The sequence below is a fragment of the Bombina bombina genome, chromosome 12 (genome assembly GCF_027579735.1).
Source record: "Bombina bombina isolate aBomBom1 chromosome 12, aBomBom1.pri, whole genome shotgun sequence".
In the NCBI taxonomy this organism is placed as follows: domain Eukaryota; kingdom Metazoa; phylum Chordata; class Amphibia; order Anura; family Bombinatoridae; genus Bombina; species Bombina bombina.
In genome coordinates, this window is record NC_069510.1 from 117,137,587 (window position 1) to 117,157,586 (window position 20,000).

The following is a 20,000-nucleotide window of genomic DNA, read 5'->3' on the forward strand; positions in this document are numbered from 1 at the left end:
CTTATTGTTCACTAAGGGGTTAAATGTTTTTGTTTGAGGGTATCACTTGGTGTTTAGATCTATATGTGTAGACTGTCTGGTCTCATTTTTACAAGATGCACTGCTGGTGGGTGTCTAAATAATAGCCTATTTATATGTGTGGGTTTAGGGTCGGTGTGTAACTTAAGTAAAAGTTGACATTTTTTTAGACTTCTTCATATTAGAATGCATGTAGCCAACTTGCATTACATAACATTAATAAACATGCTTATTATATGGGTTTTGTGCATGGCTAAGGCTGTTAGTGGAAAAAGCTGTTCTTGTGGCTTTGAAAGCTGTACATTTGTTGCATGGTTTAGCATTATAAGAGGCTCAAGGAAGTTGTTAATCTATTGCTGGTTAAAAAATCTGTTTACTAGCATTAAATGCATTTTACTTTAATTACTTCTATTAGGAATTTTGCATTGGCGTCTGGGTGTTTGTCAGACCGTTGAATTTGAAGATCTGTTATTTTTGTTGTTAAAAATAAAGCTTTGTTTGTTTTAAAACAAAAACCTGTCTCCTACGTTGTTGAGCTGGCTCCTAGATTCAAAGCAAATTTGCCAATCCCTACTGTACTGTTGGAAGAGACTCAGTCAGTGCTAATGGGTTAGGGGGGCGCAATTCTTACCTTGCCCTGGGCGCTGACAACCCACGCTACGCCACTGACTATACTACAGAACAGACACACCTTCTGCCTCATATATAAATATACTACAGAACAGACACACCTTCTGCCTCATATATAACTATACTACAGAACAGACACACCTTCTGCCTCATATATAAATATACTACAGAACAGACACACCTTCTGCCTCATATATAACTATACTACAGAACAGACACACCTTCTGCCTCATATATAAATATACTACAAAACAGACACTCTCACTATCTCCTTTATAAACATACTACAGAACAGACACACTTTCTGCCTCATATATAAATATACTACAAAACAGACACGCCTTCTGTCTCATATATAAATATACTACAGAACAGACACTCTCCCTCTCTCTCTCATGTATTGACTACAGACCAGACACATACTGTCTCTCTCATATATAAATATACTACAGAACAGACACACTCTTCCTTCTAGTAAAAGTTATTACTGTTTCAGTGGCATATGCACATATGCTATGAGTGACTAGAGCATCAGGATTCAAACACCATATGTGGTCAGAGAGTTGGCCATGGTGTGTATTATGTCAGGAAAGCATATGATATGTGTGTGTGTGTGTGTGTGTGTGCGTGCATGTGTGAGTATGGTATGTGTGTTCTGTTGTATATTTAAATAAAGAGAAAAGCCAGAAATGTGCATGTTCTGCATTTTATGCGTGTGCATATGTATGTATGTATGCACGTATTTATATATGTATGTATTTGTAAGCGTGTATGTATGTATGTGTGTAAAGCTGTAAATGTATGTATGAGTATGCATATGTGTGTTCTGTTTTTCTGAATAAAGAGAGAAGCCAGGAATGTGCGTGTCCTGCATTTTATGTGTGTGCATATTTATGCATGCATGCGTATGTATGTATGTATGTATGTGTGCGCTTGTGTGTATGTATTTATATATGTGCATGGGTGTTTGTGTGTGCATATATGTGTGTGCATGTTTGAGTATGTATGAGTGTGTATGTTCTGTTGTATATCTGAATAAAGAGAGAAGCCAGGAATGTGTATATTCTGCATTTTATGTGTGCATATTTATGTATGCATGCGTTTATCTGTATGTATGCGCATGTATGTATGTATTTATACATGTGCATGTATGCATGTGTGTGCAGGTGTGAGTATGTGTGTGTTCTGTTGTATATCTGAATAAAGAGAGAAGCCAGGAATGTGTATATTCTGCATTTTATGTGTGTGCATATTTATGTATACATGTGTTTATCTGTATGTATGCGCATGTATGTATGTATGTGTGTGTGCTTATGTGTATGTATTTATACATGTGCATGTATGCATGTGTGTGCAGGTGTGAGTATGTGTGTGTTCTGTTGTATATCTGAATAAAGAGAGAAGCCAGGAATGTGTATATTCTGCATTTTATGTGTGTGCATATTTATGTATACATGCGTTTATCTGTATGTATGCGCATGTATGTATGTATGTGCGCTTGTGTGTATGTATTTATACATGTGCATGTATGCATGTGTGTGCAGGTGTGAGTATGTGTGTGTTCTGTTGTATATCTGAATAAAGAGAGAAGCCAGGAATGTGTATATTCTGCATTGTATGTGTGTGTAGAAAGTAGACAGGTTTGTTTGCTATAAATTACAGTGCCCCTGCCGTCCCTCTATACACATATTTTACAGAACATACACTGCAGTGCTGCGACAGATAAGCTTATACCTGGTGCAGGGTGAACACTACAAGTATCTGCAGATTCCTGGGCTTGATTAAAACCAACAATTGGCCCCAGACATCAGAGATAAGACAGAATAAATGAGGCTACTTCTACTCTTCAACATGAATAGGCCTTTTACGCAGAACACATTTTTCTGCAATTACATCAAGAGCTTTGTGCACTCAGGAAATGGATTCCACATTTTCAGAATAAAATGTAACTGCCCACACAAGACTAATCCCGCCAGGTACGGCTGTCATGCACTTAATACCTTATATTATGTTACACATCCCTGGGAAATACATTTACTGAGCAAACACAGGGGAAGAGTCATACAGGGGATACAAGGGAACATTTGTACTGCCCCTCCTATTCCACTGTAATATCATAATTTATGTTTAAAAGGTCTCTTTTGCAATTAAAATGTATTACACTTTTTTTATTTTATTTTAAATACAGGTTTCTGTGCTAAATAAAGCGGAGTTTTTGTGTCAGACTTATAGAGGCTTGTACCTTTCGACCAATAGAGATGTGCGAGTTGTTTTCATTAGTCAATGAGGAACTATACAATGTATGCTGCTGTATTTGTTAACATTTAAACAGCTTTTACTTAAAGGACCAGTCAACATAGTAGATTTGCATAATCAACATATACAAGATAACAAGACAATGCAGTAGCACTTAGTCTAAACTTCAAATGAGTAGTAGATTTTCTTTCTGACAATTTTAAAAGTTGTGTCTTTCCACTCCCCCTGTACCATGTGACAGCCACCAGCCAATCACAAATGCATACACGTACCATGTGACAGCCATTCACAAATGCATACACGTACCATGTGACAGCCATCAGCCATTCACAAATGCATACACGTACCATGTGACAGCCATCAGCCATTCACAAATGCATACACACTTATTCTTGCACATGCTCAGTAGGAGCTGGTGACTCAAAAAGTTTAAATAAAAAAAACTGTGCACATTTAGTTAATAGAAGTAAATTGGAAAGTTGTTTAAAATGGCATGCTCAGTCTGAATAATGAAAGTTTAATTTTGATTGAGTGTCCATTTAAGTAGGGATAAGAAACACCCTAAAAATATTTATTTTATGACTCAGACAGAGCATAGATTTTTTTAAAAAAAGTTTCCAATTTAATTTTATTATCAAATTTGCTTTGTTCCCATGATATTCTGTGCTGAAGAGATACCTAGGTAGCATCTGGTGCACTACATGACAGGAAATAGTGCTGCCCTCTAGTACTCTTGCAAATGGGTAACAATCTTGCAAAACTGCTGCCATATAGTGCTCCCAAGCTTACATCCCTGCTTTTCAACAAAAGATATAAAAAAACAAAGCTAAATTGATAATAGAAATACATTTGAAAGTTATTTAAAATCACATACTCTATCTGAATCTTGAAAGTACAATTTGGGGTTTGATATCCCTTTAAAAGAGCAGAAAAGTGCAGGGGAAAAAGGCTGTAATGTGTTGCTTTCATATAACTGTGTTTAACCCTTGTAAAGCGTTTAAACACACAGTTAAAGTCAGCCCCAAAACAGCAATGTACTACTGGGAGCTGAACACATTGGGTGAGCCAATGACAAAAGGAATATATGTATAGCCATCAATATAGCTCTCAGTACTGCACTGCTGTTCCTGCGCCTAGGTATGCTTTTCTACAAAGGATCACAAGGAAACAAAGTATAGTTAACAACAGAACTGAAAAGCCTCTTAATATCCCATGCTCTATCTGATCATTTAATTTTGAACTTCATGTCCCTTTAAGGGATATTTTCTCTGTTTCACATGTCCCTATGTGTTTTTAAAATGGCCTTAACAAAAATATGTTTTGTTTCCATGGTGATGGAGGTGTGTGACCAATAATGCAGTGGGAGTTTTCCCTGTCAACCAGTGAACAATCAATTCTCCAGTATCAGTTGTGCACAAACACCACATAACAGAACCGTAGCAACTTAACTGCTTCAGCATAAAGAGATACTAGACTTAGTATTAACAAATAAAGCAACTTTGTAATGAATGGTAATGATTTATTTCACTCATTTCTTCTGTAATTTAAACAAACATAAAAACCCAAAATGTATCTTTTATGATTCAGATAGAAAATTACATTTTAGCCAACTTTCCAATTTACTTCTATTATCTCATTTGCTTTATTCTCTTAGTATCCTTTGTTGAAGCAGCAGCTATGCACTACTGGGAGCTACTGTACACATTGGGTGAGCCAAAAACATGAGGCATATATGTGCAGCCACCAATTAGCAGCTCCTGAGCATACCTAGGTATCCTTTTCAACAAAGGATACTAAGAGAACAAAACAAATTAGATAATAGAGCAAGTAACAATCTTCTATTTTACTTCTATTTATATTCTATTTATATCATAAAAGAAAAAAATTGGGTTTCATATCCCTTTAATGGTGCAAAAATGCAGCATTTCCACTGCCCTAGAAAGACTGTGATGCATACTGCAGGATCCATATCCTGACCCTGCAACATTCTACACAGCTTTATCAGTGCAGGGGCTCATATATAACTGTCCCTAACTAGCCAAAGCAAAGGAGATAAGATGAAGATAACCAATATGGCATTCCCGGGGTGTGTTCTTGGATTGCAAAACAGCGCAGAAATGACAGATTAGTTTCATTTATTATTTTTTTTTTGTAAGCAGAATTTTTACAATATACAGTGATGAACTGTGCATATATACTATGCTATATAAAAAGTAACGTCTCTAACCTTATTTCATGCTGTCTTTTAAACAGGTTTAATTGCTGATATTTCATAGGAGTAATTGGGAAGATTTGAGTTGAACGTCCCTTTAACTCATCTCTAAGCATTGTGCTATGACATGGGAAAACTTTTGTTATGTGTGAAAAATAAAAATGTTATCGTTTCAAAAACGTCCTCTTCAGTGTATGTGCGGCACACGCAGGGTGTAAGGTCCCAACACTTGTACAGCCAATAGCAAAATGGTCTTTATAGGCTAAGGGTGTTTTTGTTTTACATTATTGTCATGTTTTGCAGAGTCTGTATATATTAAAGTGACAAAGTGCTCTGTTAGAGCAGATCACTTCTATGTATCACTACAAATCACTACTATGTATCACTAGATATCACTACTACATATCACTACTATGTATCACTAAATATCACTACTACATATCACTACTATGTATCACTAGATATCACTACTACATATCACTACTATGTATCACTAAATATCACTACACATTACTACTATGTATCACTAGATATCACTACTACATATCACTACTATGTATCACTAAATATCACTACTACATATCACTACTATGTATCACTAGATATCACTACTACATATCACTACTATGTATCACTAGATAGCACTACTACATATCACTAGATATCACTACACATTACTACTACTACCTATCACTTCATATCACTACTACGTGTTACTACTATCTATCACCACTATGTATCACTAGATATCACTACTACATATCACTACTATGTATCACTAAATATCACTACACATTACTACTACTACGTGTCACTACTATCTATCACCACTATGTATCACTAGATATCACTACTACATATTACTATGTATCACTAAATATCACTACACATTACTACTACTACGTATCACTACATATCACTACTACGTGTCACTACATATCACTACTACATGTCACTATCACCACTATGTATCACTAGATATAACTATTACATATTACTATGTATCACTAAATATCACTACACATTACTACTACTACGTATCACTACATATCACTACTACGTGTCACTACATATCACTACTACATGTCACTATCACCACTATGTATCACTAGATATAACTATTACATATTACTATGTATCACTAAATATCACTACACATTACTACTACTACGTATCACTACATATCACTACTACGTATCACTACATATCACTACTACGTATCACTACATATCACTACTACGTGTCACTACTATCTATCACCTCTATGTATCACTAGATATCACTACTATGTATCACTACCTATAACCTTCATATCACTACTATTTATCACTACATACCTATACTATGTATCACTACAAATCACTACTATGTATCACTACAAATCACATGTCTGGTGAGCCAATGACAAGGAGCATATGTGTTAAGCCACCACCCAACAGCTGCTCCTAGGCCTAACTAGATATGCTTTAACAAACCATACCAAGAGAATGAAGTAACTAACAAGCGCTTTCTGATCAATAAAAGTTTTATTTTGGAGTTCCTTTCTCTTTAATAAAAAGTCTGAACTCAAGTGGGCTTATCTTTAGCGATAGATAGAACTATCATTCTATGCGGATGCACAAGTGCGTCAGATCTATATTTGCAGGGTCAGTGACGTATACGTTGGTCAGGTTGAATACAAATATCTCTTGATATAGCAATTAAAATTAGAAAAGGCAACGCTGTCTTCTATTTGCCTCCACAAGTTAACTATAATGAATTAGAAAATCAAACCAGAAAACCTTATAGAGAACAACAAATGTAAACCAAACAGCTTGTGGTTGTTGCTCTCTACAGAAGGAAAACACTTCTGTATTGTCACTGGCTGCAACTACAGGACTGGCAGCGCCTAATGTAAACTTATAGAATCGCTGCAAAATACCACGAGGGCGCCACATTGTGTATCCTGAGATATATCACAAATAATGGTACATACAGGGTCTTCATCATCTAAATAACAGGGTCTATACACAGGCTGAGGTCGCAGAGCTCTCCAGATAACTCAGCTTCTGTATAACAAAACAGCCGCAACTCCACTGAAAAATGTATTTATTGTAAAAATTATATATATAATTTTTTGTATTTTCTCTGGGTGATTACATCCACCTGTGCACCCCTTCTTTGTTCTCAGTCTGTTTGGCTTTGTGAGCTTGCATGATGGTGTGGCTGTGTTAGGGACTCAGGCAATGGAAAGGACCTTGACGTGGTGCCTGAGCTTTCCCATTTGGCCAGATGCGGTGACTAACCTTTCCAGTTGTGATTTTATCTTAGCTGTGAGCTAGCTGGTGAGTGCTGGGTGTTTCTATCTGTTGTATTACTTTTTGTTTGTAATCCCCCTTGTTTCTTGCACCCATTCCGGACTGGGGTTAACTGCCTGTGGCTCTGGTGACATCACAGCTTTTTTGGAGTGCTATTTAGCACCCAGGGCTGGATGTTGCTGAGTCACATGATGTGTACCTGGTCCGGTCTTGGAGTGCAGTTCCCTTCCATGTTTTGTATATATATATATATATATATATACACACATACACATATATATATACATATATATATATATATATATATATATATATATATATATATATATACACACACACACACATATACATACATACACACACAAAATGTATAATCACTACAATGTATTTCTCATTCTAAAATTACATACAACCATTTTATCAGGTACATAGAGAAGCGCTGCTCTGAAACCTCCTTCCTTTGGTGTTGAAGACCCGGTGAGTGCACTTCATTTGGGGGTTCATAGTATACACTATGTGGCACCCTCATTTTCATTTGACAGTAATTCTACGGGGGACAATGAACAGGAGAAAGCTCTTCCCAGGCTGAACCTGTCGGCTGCACAAGTCTTGCCAGGAATTAATGAACAGACCAGGTGGAGCCATGAACTTCAGGCAGAATTTCACAGGGGTTGCACATATGGAGATTATATTCTGACTAATAGGGTTTTAGAGAAATTACTCTCATATGGGATCCATCAGCTGGGTATCGGAATGTACTGGTGACATTTCAATTTGTTGAAGTTAAAGAGACAGCCAATACCAAAATTGTTATTGTTTAAAAGATAGACAACGCCTTTACTACCCATTCCCAAGCTTTGCACAACCGACATTGTTAGATTATTATACTTTATAACATTTAAACCTCTAAATCTGTCTGTTTCTAAGTCACTACAGACAGCCTCTTATCACATGCTTTTTATTAGCTTTTCACAACAGGAGACTGCTAGTTTATCGTGGGCCTTATAACATTGTGCTCACGCCCGTGGGTTCTGCACAACACTGCACTAATTGGCTAAAATGCAAGTCAATAGCTAATAAATAAAAAAAACATGTGATCAGGGGGAAGTCTGCAGAGGCTTAGATACAATGTAATCACAAAGGTAAAATGTGTATTATAACAGTGTTGGCTATGCAAAACTGGTGAATGGGTAATAAAGGGATTATCTTTTTTTTTTTTTTTTTAAAACACACATTCTGGAGTAAACTGTCCCTTTTATAGTTGAAATTGTTGACTATGGTTTTGATTAGATTGTTATGGCAGAGAGCTGGGTGGGGTAATTTCTTTCCTTCATACAAACAGCACAATGACTTGAGCTCGCCCCCGAGTATGGCCCACCTCACTGCATAATAATTCCTCCCATGACTGGAAGTACAGGGCTAGAGTCTCTGCAGTCTGTGGGTAACATCTAGCCAATCTGGGGGTGTGACTGGCCATCCCAAGGGAATCATTGGTGGGTTCAGGAAACAGTAAGGCAGACCTGGGCAGTGCAGGTACACACCTCTATATGTATAGGCAGCGTTCAGGTATTTTGTGAAAAGCGCATACTAGGAAGGCAAGCGACAATACGATTCTGAAAAAGATGGGACATCAGAAGCTCCAGTCGTGCAGGTGAAAAGATCTATGTTGTACAAATACGGCGACAGAAGAATATTTTGACGTCACAACTAACTACAGACCCAGTGAATGTGCTACAAATATCCCCATGATTCAGCCCAAACATTATATAAGTTAATAATGGAAGTTTAATTCTGACTTTAGCATCTCTTTAAAGGCACAGAAAAGTCAAAATTAAAAACTTCCATGATTGAGAGAGAGCATGCAATTTTTAAAAATTTTCCAATTTACTTCTGTTATCTAATTAGCTTTGTTCCTTTTGTATCCTTTGTTGATAAGCATATCTAGGTAGACTCTGGCAGCAATGCAATACGGGTAGCTAGCTGCCCATTGGTGGCTACACATAAATGCCTTTCGTCATTGGCTCTTCCAATATGTTGAGCTAGCTCCCAGTAGTGCATTGCTTCTTATTAAACAAAGAATAACAAGAGAACGAAGCTGATTTGGTAATAGAGGTAAATTTGTATGTTATTTCTTAAATCGTGAAAGAAAAAAAATTGTGTTCCCTGTCATTTATGTAGTTCTTTGACTAGCCTCTTAAGCAGGTTTATCTTTTCACTTTTGCTGGATAGACATTAGCTACTGCACTGATCAAATTCTCACAGTGTAGCATGTTGCGGGGTCACATTTATGGATTCTGTAGAATGCACTCCAGCTCCTGTGTGTGTGTGTGGGGGGGGGAGGGGTTGTGAAAAACAAATATTGAGACTAACAATACAGGAATCAGGCAAAATAAATAATATAAGTACAAAGTGCATTGCAAACTTTTATTTTTCCTTTATTATTTTTACTCTACACTATTTAAGCAATGTATTTTGTGTATTGTGTTTGAGAGTGAACATCTGTGAGGTACATATTATTATTAACGTTCTCAGGCTCGGTACTTTACCTGGGAACACTCTGTTTTCTACCAGTGCAGAGGTTTTCACTGTCCCTGACCCTGTGGTTATTCGTGTCCTAACCTGCTCTTGTAGAAGGAGAGTATATCTGATATGAGCCAAAGTGTTGTTTCTATTATAGGTTAAATTCTTCGTTAAAACTCTGATAGGCAAACGCAAAGCAGCTATTAGAGACATCAGAAATTCAACATAAAGGGACAGTAAGCACCTTGTAATTACACAACATTCCTGCTGTGTTGCTATAGAATAACATATTAGTCAAGTCTTAAAGGGACATGAAATCCAAAAACAAATTCTCTCATGATTCAGATAGAGCATGCAATTTGAAATGACTTTACAATGTATTTCTATTATCAAATTTGTTTATTGTATCCTTTGTTGAAAAGGATACCTAGATAGGCTCAGAAGCTGCTGATTGGTGACTGCAGATATGTGCCTCGTCAGATTTCAGCCAGCTCCCAGTAGTGAATTGCCGCTCCTTCAACAAAAGGATACCAAGTGAATTAAGCAAATTAGAAGCTAAAGGGACACTGAACCCAAAATATTTCTTTTGTTATTCAGATAGAGCATGACATTTTAAGCAACTTTCTAATTTACTCCTATTATCAAATGTTCTTCATTCTCTTGGTATCTTTATTTTAAATGCAAGAATGTAAGTTTAGATGCCAGCCCATTTTTGGTGAACAACCTGGGTTGTCCTCGTTAATTGGTGGATAAATTCATCCACCAATAAAATAGTGCTGTCCAGAGGTCTCAACCAAAAAAAAAAGCTTAGATGCCTTCGTTTTCAAATAATGATAGCAAGAGAATGAAGAAAAATTGATAATAGGAGTAAATGAGAAAGTTGATTAAAATTGCCTCACGAAAGAAAAAATTTGGGTTCAGTGTCCCTTTAATTGGAATGTTGTGTAAAATTGTATGTTCTATCTGAATCATGAAAGAAAAAAAAATTGGGTTTCATGTGCCTTTAATGTTTTTGAATAAAATATAATCTTTCGTTTGCTGCACTTGTTTTTCAATGGCCAAACCCCACCCACAATTTACCTTATTTGGAGGAGTCAATCTGGGCTTCAGTATGCAGACAGCAAAGTTAGTCATGGTCCTAATGTTCGTATAAATGCATTAGTTTGTAGCCGTTAGCTGATAAAGTCAATAAGGTACAGATATGTAGCAGAGTTTGCGCTGAGAAGTCAGCAGGTGCATTTCTGTTTCATTACTTAACACTTTATATAAAAATCTCAAGGAGTTTTTTGTCTGTTTAACCCCTTGGATGCGCTACATCTCATCATGCACATCCCAGCCTTCAGGCGAATGAAGAGCCCTTTTTATCATGCTGGGGGATCGCCGTTAAAACACGTTTTTTGGCGATCCCTTGTACTACAAGCTGGGGATCGTTGGTGGCCAATAAGATGCACTCCCAGGCTTCATGGGGGTGCCAGTGACATCACCACATACGCACACGGTGACATCACAAAGAGGCTGAACCAACTAGCTGCAAAGGAACTGGATGGGGAGAGGAGGTGATTTAAACCCCTCAATCTCAGCTCATTTAGCAGCTACAAGACCCCTCATTTGAAAGATAATCATCTGCTCTTTCAAATGGTATTGGAGCAGCAATTTAAAGCAGATCTTTTTTTTTTTTTTTTAATGTAAAAAACACTTGGGGATTTGCTTGAGGATGTTACATTATATACACAATAAAAAATCTGGTATGTCTAGAGATCCCTAATAAAGTTTATTTCTAGATCACACTGACTGTTATAGGGGAGGTTGGATTCCTGGCCTAAAACTGGTGTATCGATTAAGGCCATTCTGTTTTCTAACCAAGGCAGTAGATCAGCGGACATATGTTTTACATTCAGCCGGATACCGATTGACTCTCATTTGTGCTATTAGTTGTGGATAACAGACTGTATGCTGAATTGTCTGTTTATTCACTTCCAAATGGATGAATATACACTGTTTATTCACCCTGTAGCACAGTGGCATATTTAGATTTTGTGCTGCCCTAGGCACTCAAAATTCTTCTGCCCCCCTACCTCCCCACTCACATATATACACACACTCACGCAAACACACACACACATGCACAGAGATTCACACACACAAATCAATCTATTGCTGCAATATGTATAAAAAATATTGACCCAAACACAATACTAAGTGAGAGATACCGCTAAACTGTAAGCTCCATGGGCCGTCTCTTACTATACCCCCTAGAATATAAGCTATTTGGACAAAATCTCCCATTATATACCAGTATAATACTTCTAAAATAGCTGTAAGCTTCTTACAAATATAACCACAAAAAAGTGCTGCCCCCTCCCAATCTGCTGCCCTAGGTAAGTGCCTTGTTTGCCTAGGCCAAAATACGCTCCTGCTGTAGCAGTATTTGTTGACAATAATCCACTTTGAGAAATGTATCTGGACTTTTTTTTCATTAAATCTTCGCTTTATAAAACCAGGGACCATGTCTCCAACCATGATCTGCTCTTACTCCGCCCCACCCAAGAAACACCTGACCATATCCACTGCACTCTAGTGGTACCACCCTTCCAGCCAAAGCTCCACCCCCAAAGAACCTGGGGTGCAACTCACAAGTCCCGCTCACCTTCTTGTCCTAGAAAATTACATATAAACCAATTGTCCAATAAGCATTAATGCTGTATTATGTTCAATATAAATTTAAACAGATTTTCTGTCACAATTTTTCAGGGGAAAAAAGCAAAAACGTGATACAATTTTTTTTTTTAGTTTAATGTCCCTTTATTGCACTGGCATACTAAGTCACCCAATGTCTAGCTCACCTTTTGTCCCCATTGGTGTGGGACAGTCATCCGGGATAGGAGGAAGCACTCGAGTGAAGTAGCTGACGTTTGAATACGACTCCCAGCTGATGTAGTCATACGCCGAATTATACGTGGGGGGGCTGGGAATTAAATTGGATCGCACTAAAAAAAGAAAACAAAGTTAAATTGGTTTAGCAAATGGAAAGTCAAATAAACAATGAAATAGGAATCTTTCAAATGAACTTAAAACATTTTAGCCAGTAACCATTATCAGCAAGTACAAGACTGATACTGCAGTATCGGTTTAAAATTAAATTGTAACAGTTTTTACTTAAAGGGACATGAACCCCAGAATTGTTCTTTTCTAAATCAGATAGAGCATACAATTTTTTACAACTTCCTAATATAGCTCTATTATTAAATTGTCTTTGTTCTCTTGGTATATTTTTTTTAAAGCAAGGAAGTAAGCTTAGGAGCGTGCATGTGCCTGGATCACTATATGGCAGCAGTTTTGCAAAAATGTTATCTATTTACAAGAGCACTAGAGGGCAGCACTATTTCCTGCCATGTAGTGTTCCAGATGCTACCTAGGTATCTCTTCAACAAAGAATATCATAAGAACAAAGCAAATTTGTTTATAGAAGTAAATTGATTTTTTTTTTTTTTTAAATGATATGCTCTGTCTAAATAATAGAAAATATTTGGGTTTCATATCCCTTTAAGGAGCAAAACAATCGGACACTTGAGAGATTAAAGGGATTTGAGATTAAAGGGAGATTAAAGGGACACTGAACCCAAATTTTTTCTTTCGTGATTCAGATAGAGCATGCAATTTTAAGCAACTTTCTAATTTACTCCTATTATCAATTTTTCTTCGTTCTCTTGCTATCATTATTTGAAAAAGAAGGCACCTAAGCTTTTTTTTTGGTTTCAGTACTCTGGACAGCACTTTCTTATTGGTGGATTAATTTATCCACCAATCAGCTCAATACTTTGTAAGCATCAGTACGATCTTTCTCTAAAATCAAGCAAGACTGCCAAGTCACTACAAATCTGCTTTAGAAACTCCAAGCCACCATTTAAAAATCAAGTGGTCCAGCACAAGTAGCCATTAGTTCAAATCTGTGGTTTTTTTTATATATAAGCCTGAAATTATGCAGCGCATTGACATAGTTTAAAGAGGATACGCTTGAAAATGTGCAGAGGTGAAGTTGGCCCCCCAAGGGGCGGGGCTTCAGATGTGTTGTGGGCGGAGTCAGGTGAGAGGACATGACATTTCCATGATGGGGAGATCTGTAGGAGGGACAGTCCTGTTAACCCCTGATGATCCTGCAATATCCGGGACGTTGGAAGTTACGCAATTGCTACACATCATCACATAATTGCTTCCCCCTTTTCTGCTTACTTTACTACAACCTTCATTTTACCCTAAATTACTTAAAAGGTATATTTACTTCTATTATAAAATTTGCTTTGTTCCCATGGTATTCTTTTTTGAAAATATATTAAGGTAGGTGTCGGCAGCATTATTTCCTGCCATATAGTGTACCCATCTAGTGCTCTTGCAGATGAATAACATTCTTACACAACTGCTGACATAAAGTGCTCTAGACACATGCATGCCCCTGAGCTTATGTCTCTGCTTTTAAACAAAAGTTACCAAGAGAACAAAACTTTAATAAAATAAGTAAATTAGAAAAAGTTGTTCTATCTGAATCATGAAAGAAAGAAAAAAAATGATTTTCATCTCCCTTTAAGGGGACATAAAAGCAAAGTGCAAGTGAAGAATTCCGGACTAATTCATCCTGAAGGATTGAGCTGCGTTTACGTGATTGGTTGCACAAGCATTTACTTCAAGGGCATAGAAATTGGCGTATGAGCCTACCTAGGTTTAGCTTTCAACTAAGAATACCAAGAGAATAAAGCAAAATTGATGATAAAAGTAATTTGGAAAAAAATTAAAATTTAAATGACATGCCCTATCTGAGTCATGAAAGTTTAATTTTGACTAGACTGTCCCTTTAATTTAACCGTGTTGGTTATGCAAAACTGGGAAATGGTAATAAAGGGATTATCAATCTTTTTAAACACTAAAACTTCTGGAGTAGACTGTCCCTTTAATTTAACCGTGTTGGTTATGCAAAACTGGGAAATGGTAATAAAGGGATTATCTATCTTTTTAAACACTAAAACTTCTGGAGTAGACTGTCCCTTTAATTTAACCGTGTTGGTTATGCAAAACTGGGAAATGGTAATAAAGGGATTATCTATCTTTTTAAACACTAAAACTTCTGGAGTAGACTGTCCCTTTAATTTAACCGTGTTGGTTATGCAAAACTGGGAAATGGTAATAAAGGGATTATCTATCTTTTTAAACACTAAAACTTCTGGAGTAGACTGTCCCTTTAATTTAACCGTGTTGGTTATGCAAAACTGGGAAATGGTAATAAAGGGATTATCTATCTTTTTAAACACTAAAACTTCTGGAGTAGACTGTCCCTTTAATTTAACCGTGTTGGTTATGCAAAACTGGGAAATGGTAATAAAGGGATTATCTATCTTTTTAAACACTAAAACTTCTGGAGTAGACTGTCCCTTTAAATGTTTTTGTAGAAAAAAAAAAAAAAAACGAACATTTTAAAACGCCTTCTTTTACACGCAACAACAAGAGGAAATTACTTTGTATCCCTTTAAACTACATTAAAAACGTTCATGAATGGTTTTATTTAATTTGTTTTTTTTGATTCATCTAATTCTCTATAAACATCCTGCAGATTATTATCCCATTTTTTATAGTGTCTGAAATTTTTCCTGTTAAAATGTTTTCTTTCAGTTCTCTGATCTGAGTAAGAGACAAAATATTTACTTTTAACATAATTAGGTTGTGAGCGTTTAGGAAAACATTCTGGGTGCGTTCAAACTTAAAGAGAGAGTGTGCCGTAATATTTTCAACCCTTTATTTAGGTCCCAATGATCCATTTTACTTGCTGGAGTGTATTAAATAGTTTACAAATAGCACATTTATTTTGGCATTTAAAATTGTTGATTTTGCCTATAGTAGCCATACCTATATTGAAAGCTTCTATACTTAAAGGGACAGTCTACGCCAACATTTGTATTGTTTAAAAAGATAGATAATCCCTTTATTACCCATTCCCCAGTTTTGCATAACCAATGCGGTTATATTAATACACTTTTTACCTCTGTGATTACCTTGTATCTAAGCCTCTGCAGACTGCCCCCTTATCTCAGTTCTTTTGACAGTCATGCATTTTAGCCAATCAGTACTGAATCCTGAATAACTCCACGGGAGTTAGCATGATGTTATCTATATGGCACACATAAATTAGTGTCTAGGGGCTTAGAAACAGGCAGAAATTTAGAAATTTAAAAGTTATAAAGTATATTAAAGGGACACTCAAGTCAAAATTAACTTTCATTATTCAGACTGAGCATGCAATTTTAAACAACTTTTACAATTAACAAAATGTGCACAGTCTTTTTATATTTAAACTTTTTGAGTCACCAGCTCCTAATGAGCATGTGCAGGAATTCACAGAATAAGTGTGTATGCATGTGTGATTGGCTGATGGCTGTCACATGGTACGTGTATGCATTTGCGATTGGCTGATGGCTGTTACATGGTACAGGGGGAGTGGAAATAGACATAACTTTAAAAAAATTGTCAGAAAAAAAAAATCTACTACTCATTTGAAGTTCAGTGCTATTGCATTGTCTAGAGAAGTGAGACAAATTACAGAGGCGCCAATGGTGCAGATCAATGGTGATATAAGGCACAACAACACCCCAATATGCACAGGATACTCACATGTGGTGAAGGCAATCAATTTTGCCCATAGAGACAGGCTGGATTTCACAGCAATCCAGCTGGCTGTTCCAAGGTGGGGTAACAGATGGGTGGGTGTCAGAGTGTTAGTACTCTAAAGTAGCATAGCAACAGGAAGTATCAATTGTAACACTAGGAGTGGATTTGATAAAAAGTAAATTTATTTAAAAAGTATAAAAAATAATAATAATACCACTCATCTCAGTGTTAAAAATATATCTTATACATAAGGAATACATGCGACGCGTTTCTCAGATATACTGTTTCCTCAGGCAACTGATGCCTGAGGAAACAGTATATCTGAGAAACGCGTCGCATGTATTCCTTATGTATAAGATATATTTTTAACACTGAGATGAGTGGTATTATTATTATTTTTTATACTTTTTAAATAAATTTACTTTTTATCAAATCCACTCCTAGTGTTACAATTGATACTTCCTGTTGCTATGCTACTTTAGAGTACTAACACTCTGACCCCCACCCATCTGTTACCCCACCTTGGAACAGCCAGCTGGATTGCTGTGAAATCCAGCCTGTCTCTATGGGCAAAATTGATTGCCTTCACCACATGTGAGTATCCTGTGCATATTGGGGTGTTGTTGTGCCTTATATCACCATTGATCTGCACCATTGGCGCCTCTGTACTTTGTCTCACTTCTCTAGTTTTCCTCCGTTTGGATACCGATAGAGAGCTGCCTATTCGTTCAGCTAGCTGGATTGCTGCTAAAATCCAGCCCGCCCCTATTGGCATAACTGAATGCCTCCATCTATTGTGAGTACCCTGTTATCTTAGTATATTGGTACACCTCCAGAAACCTCCATTGATCTGCACCATTGGCGCCCCTTCCGTGTTGTTCTTTCTTTTCAGATACCTATTGCATTGTCTTGTTATCTTGCATTTGTTGATTATGCAAATGTACTGCATTGTCTGGTCCTTTAAAAGGGACATTATACACTAATTTTTTCTTTGCATAAATGTTTTTTATAAATTTGCTTATTTTTAAATAACATTGCTCTGATTTCCAGACTCCTAACCAAGCCCCAAAGTTTTAGGAGAATACCGACGTATACCTACTCCAGCTTGCTCCAGTTTGTGTAAAGGGTCTTTTCATATGCAAAAGAAGGGGGAGGGGGAGTGTCTTATTTCCCATTTGCAGTGGGCTTTCCAACTATCTTTTCAACAGAGCTAAACTGAGAGCTTCGAAATACGTTTTTAAACCATTTTATACTGGATTTTCATATCAGTATCTGTGCATATTATTCTTTATAGTAGTGTCTATTACATGCAGTTATATGAATATTGGTGTATACTGTCCCTTTAATATAAGAATGTTGGCTGTGCAAAGCTGGGGAATGGGTTGTAAAGGCGTTATCTATGTTTTTAAATAATAGCAATTTTGGAGTAGAATGTCCCTTTAATTGGTTATAGAATAGCTGTGTAAACACACAAAAGAAAGTATACTCCTAGTGGGAGGTAGGAGAGATTGGTAATAAAATGTTAATCTCTCTCTAATTATTGGGCTTTAGTTTACAGATAGAGATAATATAAAGGAACATGTGTCTACAGAAAGTGATAGAAAATATTCCAACAAGCTCAGTACATTTTAATGGGTTGTGATTTCAATTAACAAAACCAGCTATTTCAAATACAACAATAAACACCAAGAAGCAATTTATCGTCCATTTTATACTCTACGGCTGGTATAACAAGTCATTGGGAAAAATAATTTTATTTTACACTTTCCCTTTAAAAGAAAGAACCAGAAATACCCTTTTCTAGTGGGTACAGGATATTTAAAGGGGCTTTAAATACAGTAGAATTTCACATACATAATAAGATTAAAAAAAAAAAAAAAAATTATTTGAAAAGCCCTCAAAATGTTTGTGTGATCTCTCTCTATGCCGGCGAGTTTTTAGTTATCAGGCCATCACTCTGAATATGAAATTAGCAGTAGATTTTATTCTTGCATGTTTCAAAATTACTTCAGTCCCCCTCCCCCGGCATCATGTGACAGCCATCAGCCAATCACAATGCGCATATAAATACAAATATCATGTGATCTCTTGCACATGCTCAGTAGCAGCTGGTGCATAAGAAAATATGCATATAAAAATATTGTGCACATTTTGATAAAGGAAGTGAATTAGAAAGTGTTTATACTGCTACATGCTAATTCTGAATCATGGGAATTTAATTTTGACTTTAGTGTACTTTTAAATGTGACTTTAAAGGGATATGAAAGTAAGAATTACACTGTTATGATTCAGAGAGAGAATACAATATGGGACATTCCAATGGTTTACTTATGTCATCAAATTTACTTTGTTTTTATTTGTTAAAAAGGTAGCTTCAGAGCACCAATGTACTACTGGGAGCTAGCTAAGCCCATCTGGTTAGCCAAAGACAAAAGCCATATGTAAGTAAATAAAAAAATCAGTCAGTAGCTGGCTCCCAGTATTGCTGCTTCAGAGCCTACCTAGGTATGCTATTCAAGCATAAAAAGAGAGCAAACTAAATTGTTCGCTATATCTGAAATTTTGAATTCCATGTCCCTTTACATTTTTACGCAGATATAAATAAGAAATAGATTTGATTAATCAAAAAAAGATAACTGAACTGAATATGCATATATCAAGTTAATGAGCATACTGAGTTTGGCTTTGACATGCTCACATGTGTAATGATTTTATAAAAGCCACCTGCAGAGGGAGCTCTAGAGTGCACTAGTGTCAGCCACTCTATGGTAAATTAGGCTGTATATCTAAAAGCATTGTTAAAAAGGGACATTAAAACATTTTGAGTGCATGCAATAAAAAAAAAGTTTGCAATATGCTTTTGTTATTTATGTTATCCCATTTTAATTTAATTTGTCTTAAAATTGAGCTTTCAAATTCCTGTTAAAAGTGCAGTCTCTAAACATGACCCTGCTATTTTTCACGCAGTCATTGGTTACACACTCTAGTGACTCACAAAATAACGATCCCTAATCGGCCTCAACAAAGAAGGAAAGCTAGGTTAAAACATGGCGACACCAATTGCACTAATATAAGATTAAAACTACACCTGCGTATTATTTTCAGACTCATTTTGCTGTGAATAAATTATTTTATCTAGCGTTTGATGTCCCTTTAAGAAAAAGGAAAAAAAAAGTCTGGACACAAACCGTGCATCACCATCTATGTATGAATCGGACACATTCAAACAGTTTGAACAGTTGACGTAACTAATGGCAGAGCTGTGGGTGTTATCTAATGTTACTCAACACTGCCTGCTGTAGCTCCCTCTAGAGGTTGCTTGCATAACATTGCTACATTTACTGCTGCAGGCACACACTGCGAAAGGCACATACATAAGCCCCAGCCTACCTCAGTATGCTCTTAATGAAAGAAGT

At 36.5% G+C, this 20,000-nt stretch overlaps 1 protein-coding gene across 1 annotated transcript in view; it reads right to left on the minus strand.

The window, feature by feature from the left end:
• PTGS1 (prostaglandin-endoperoxide synthase 1) overlaps positions 1 to 20,000 on the minus strand; it is a 119,241-nt gene that overhangs the window by 40,573 nt on the left and 58,668 nt on the right. Inside the window, exon 5 of the mRNA XM_053696140.1 lies at positions 12,777 to 12,920. Coding sequence (XP_053552115.1) covers positions 12,777 to 12,920 — 144 coding nt within the window. The remainder of the gene's footprint in view (positions 1 to 12,776; positions 12,921 to 20,000) is intronic.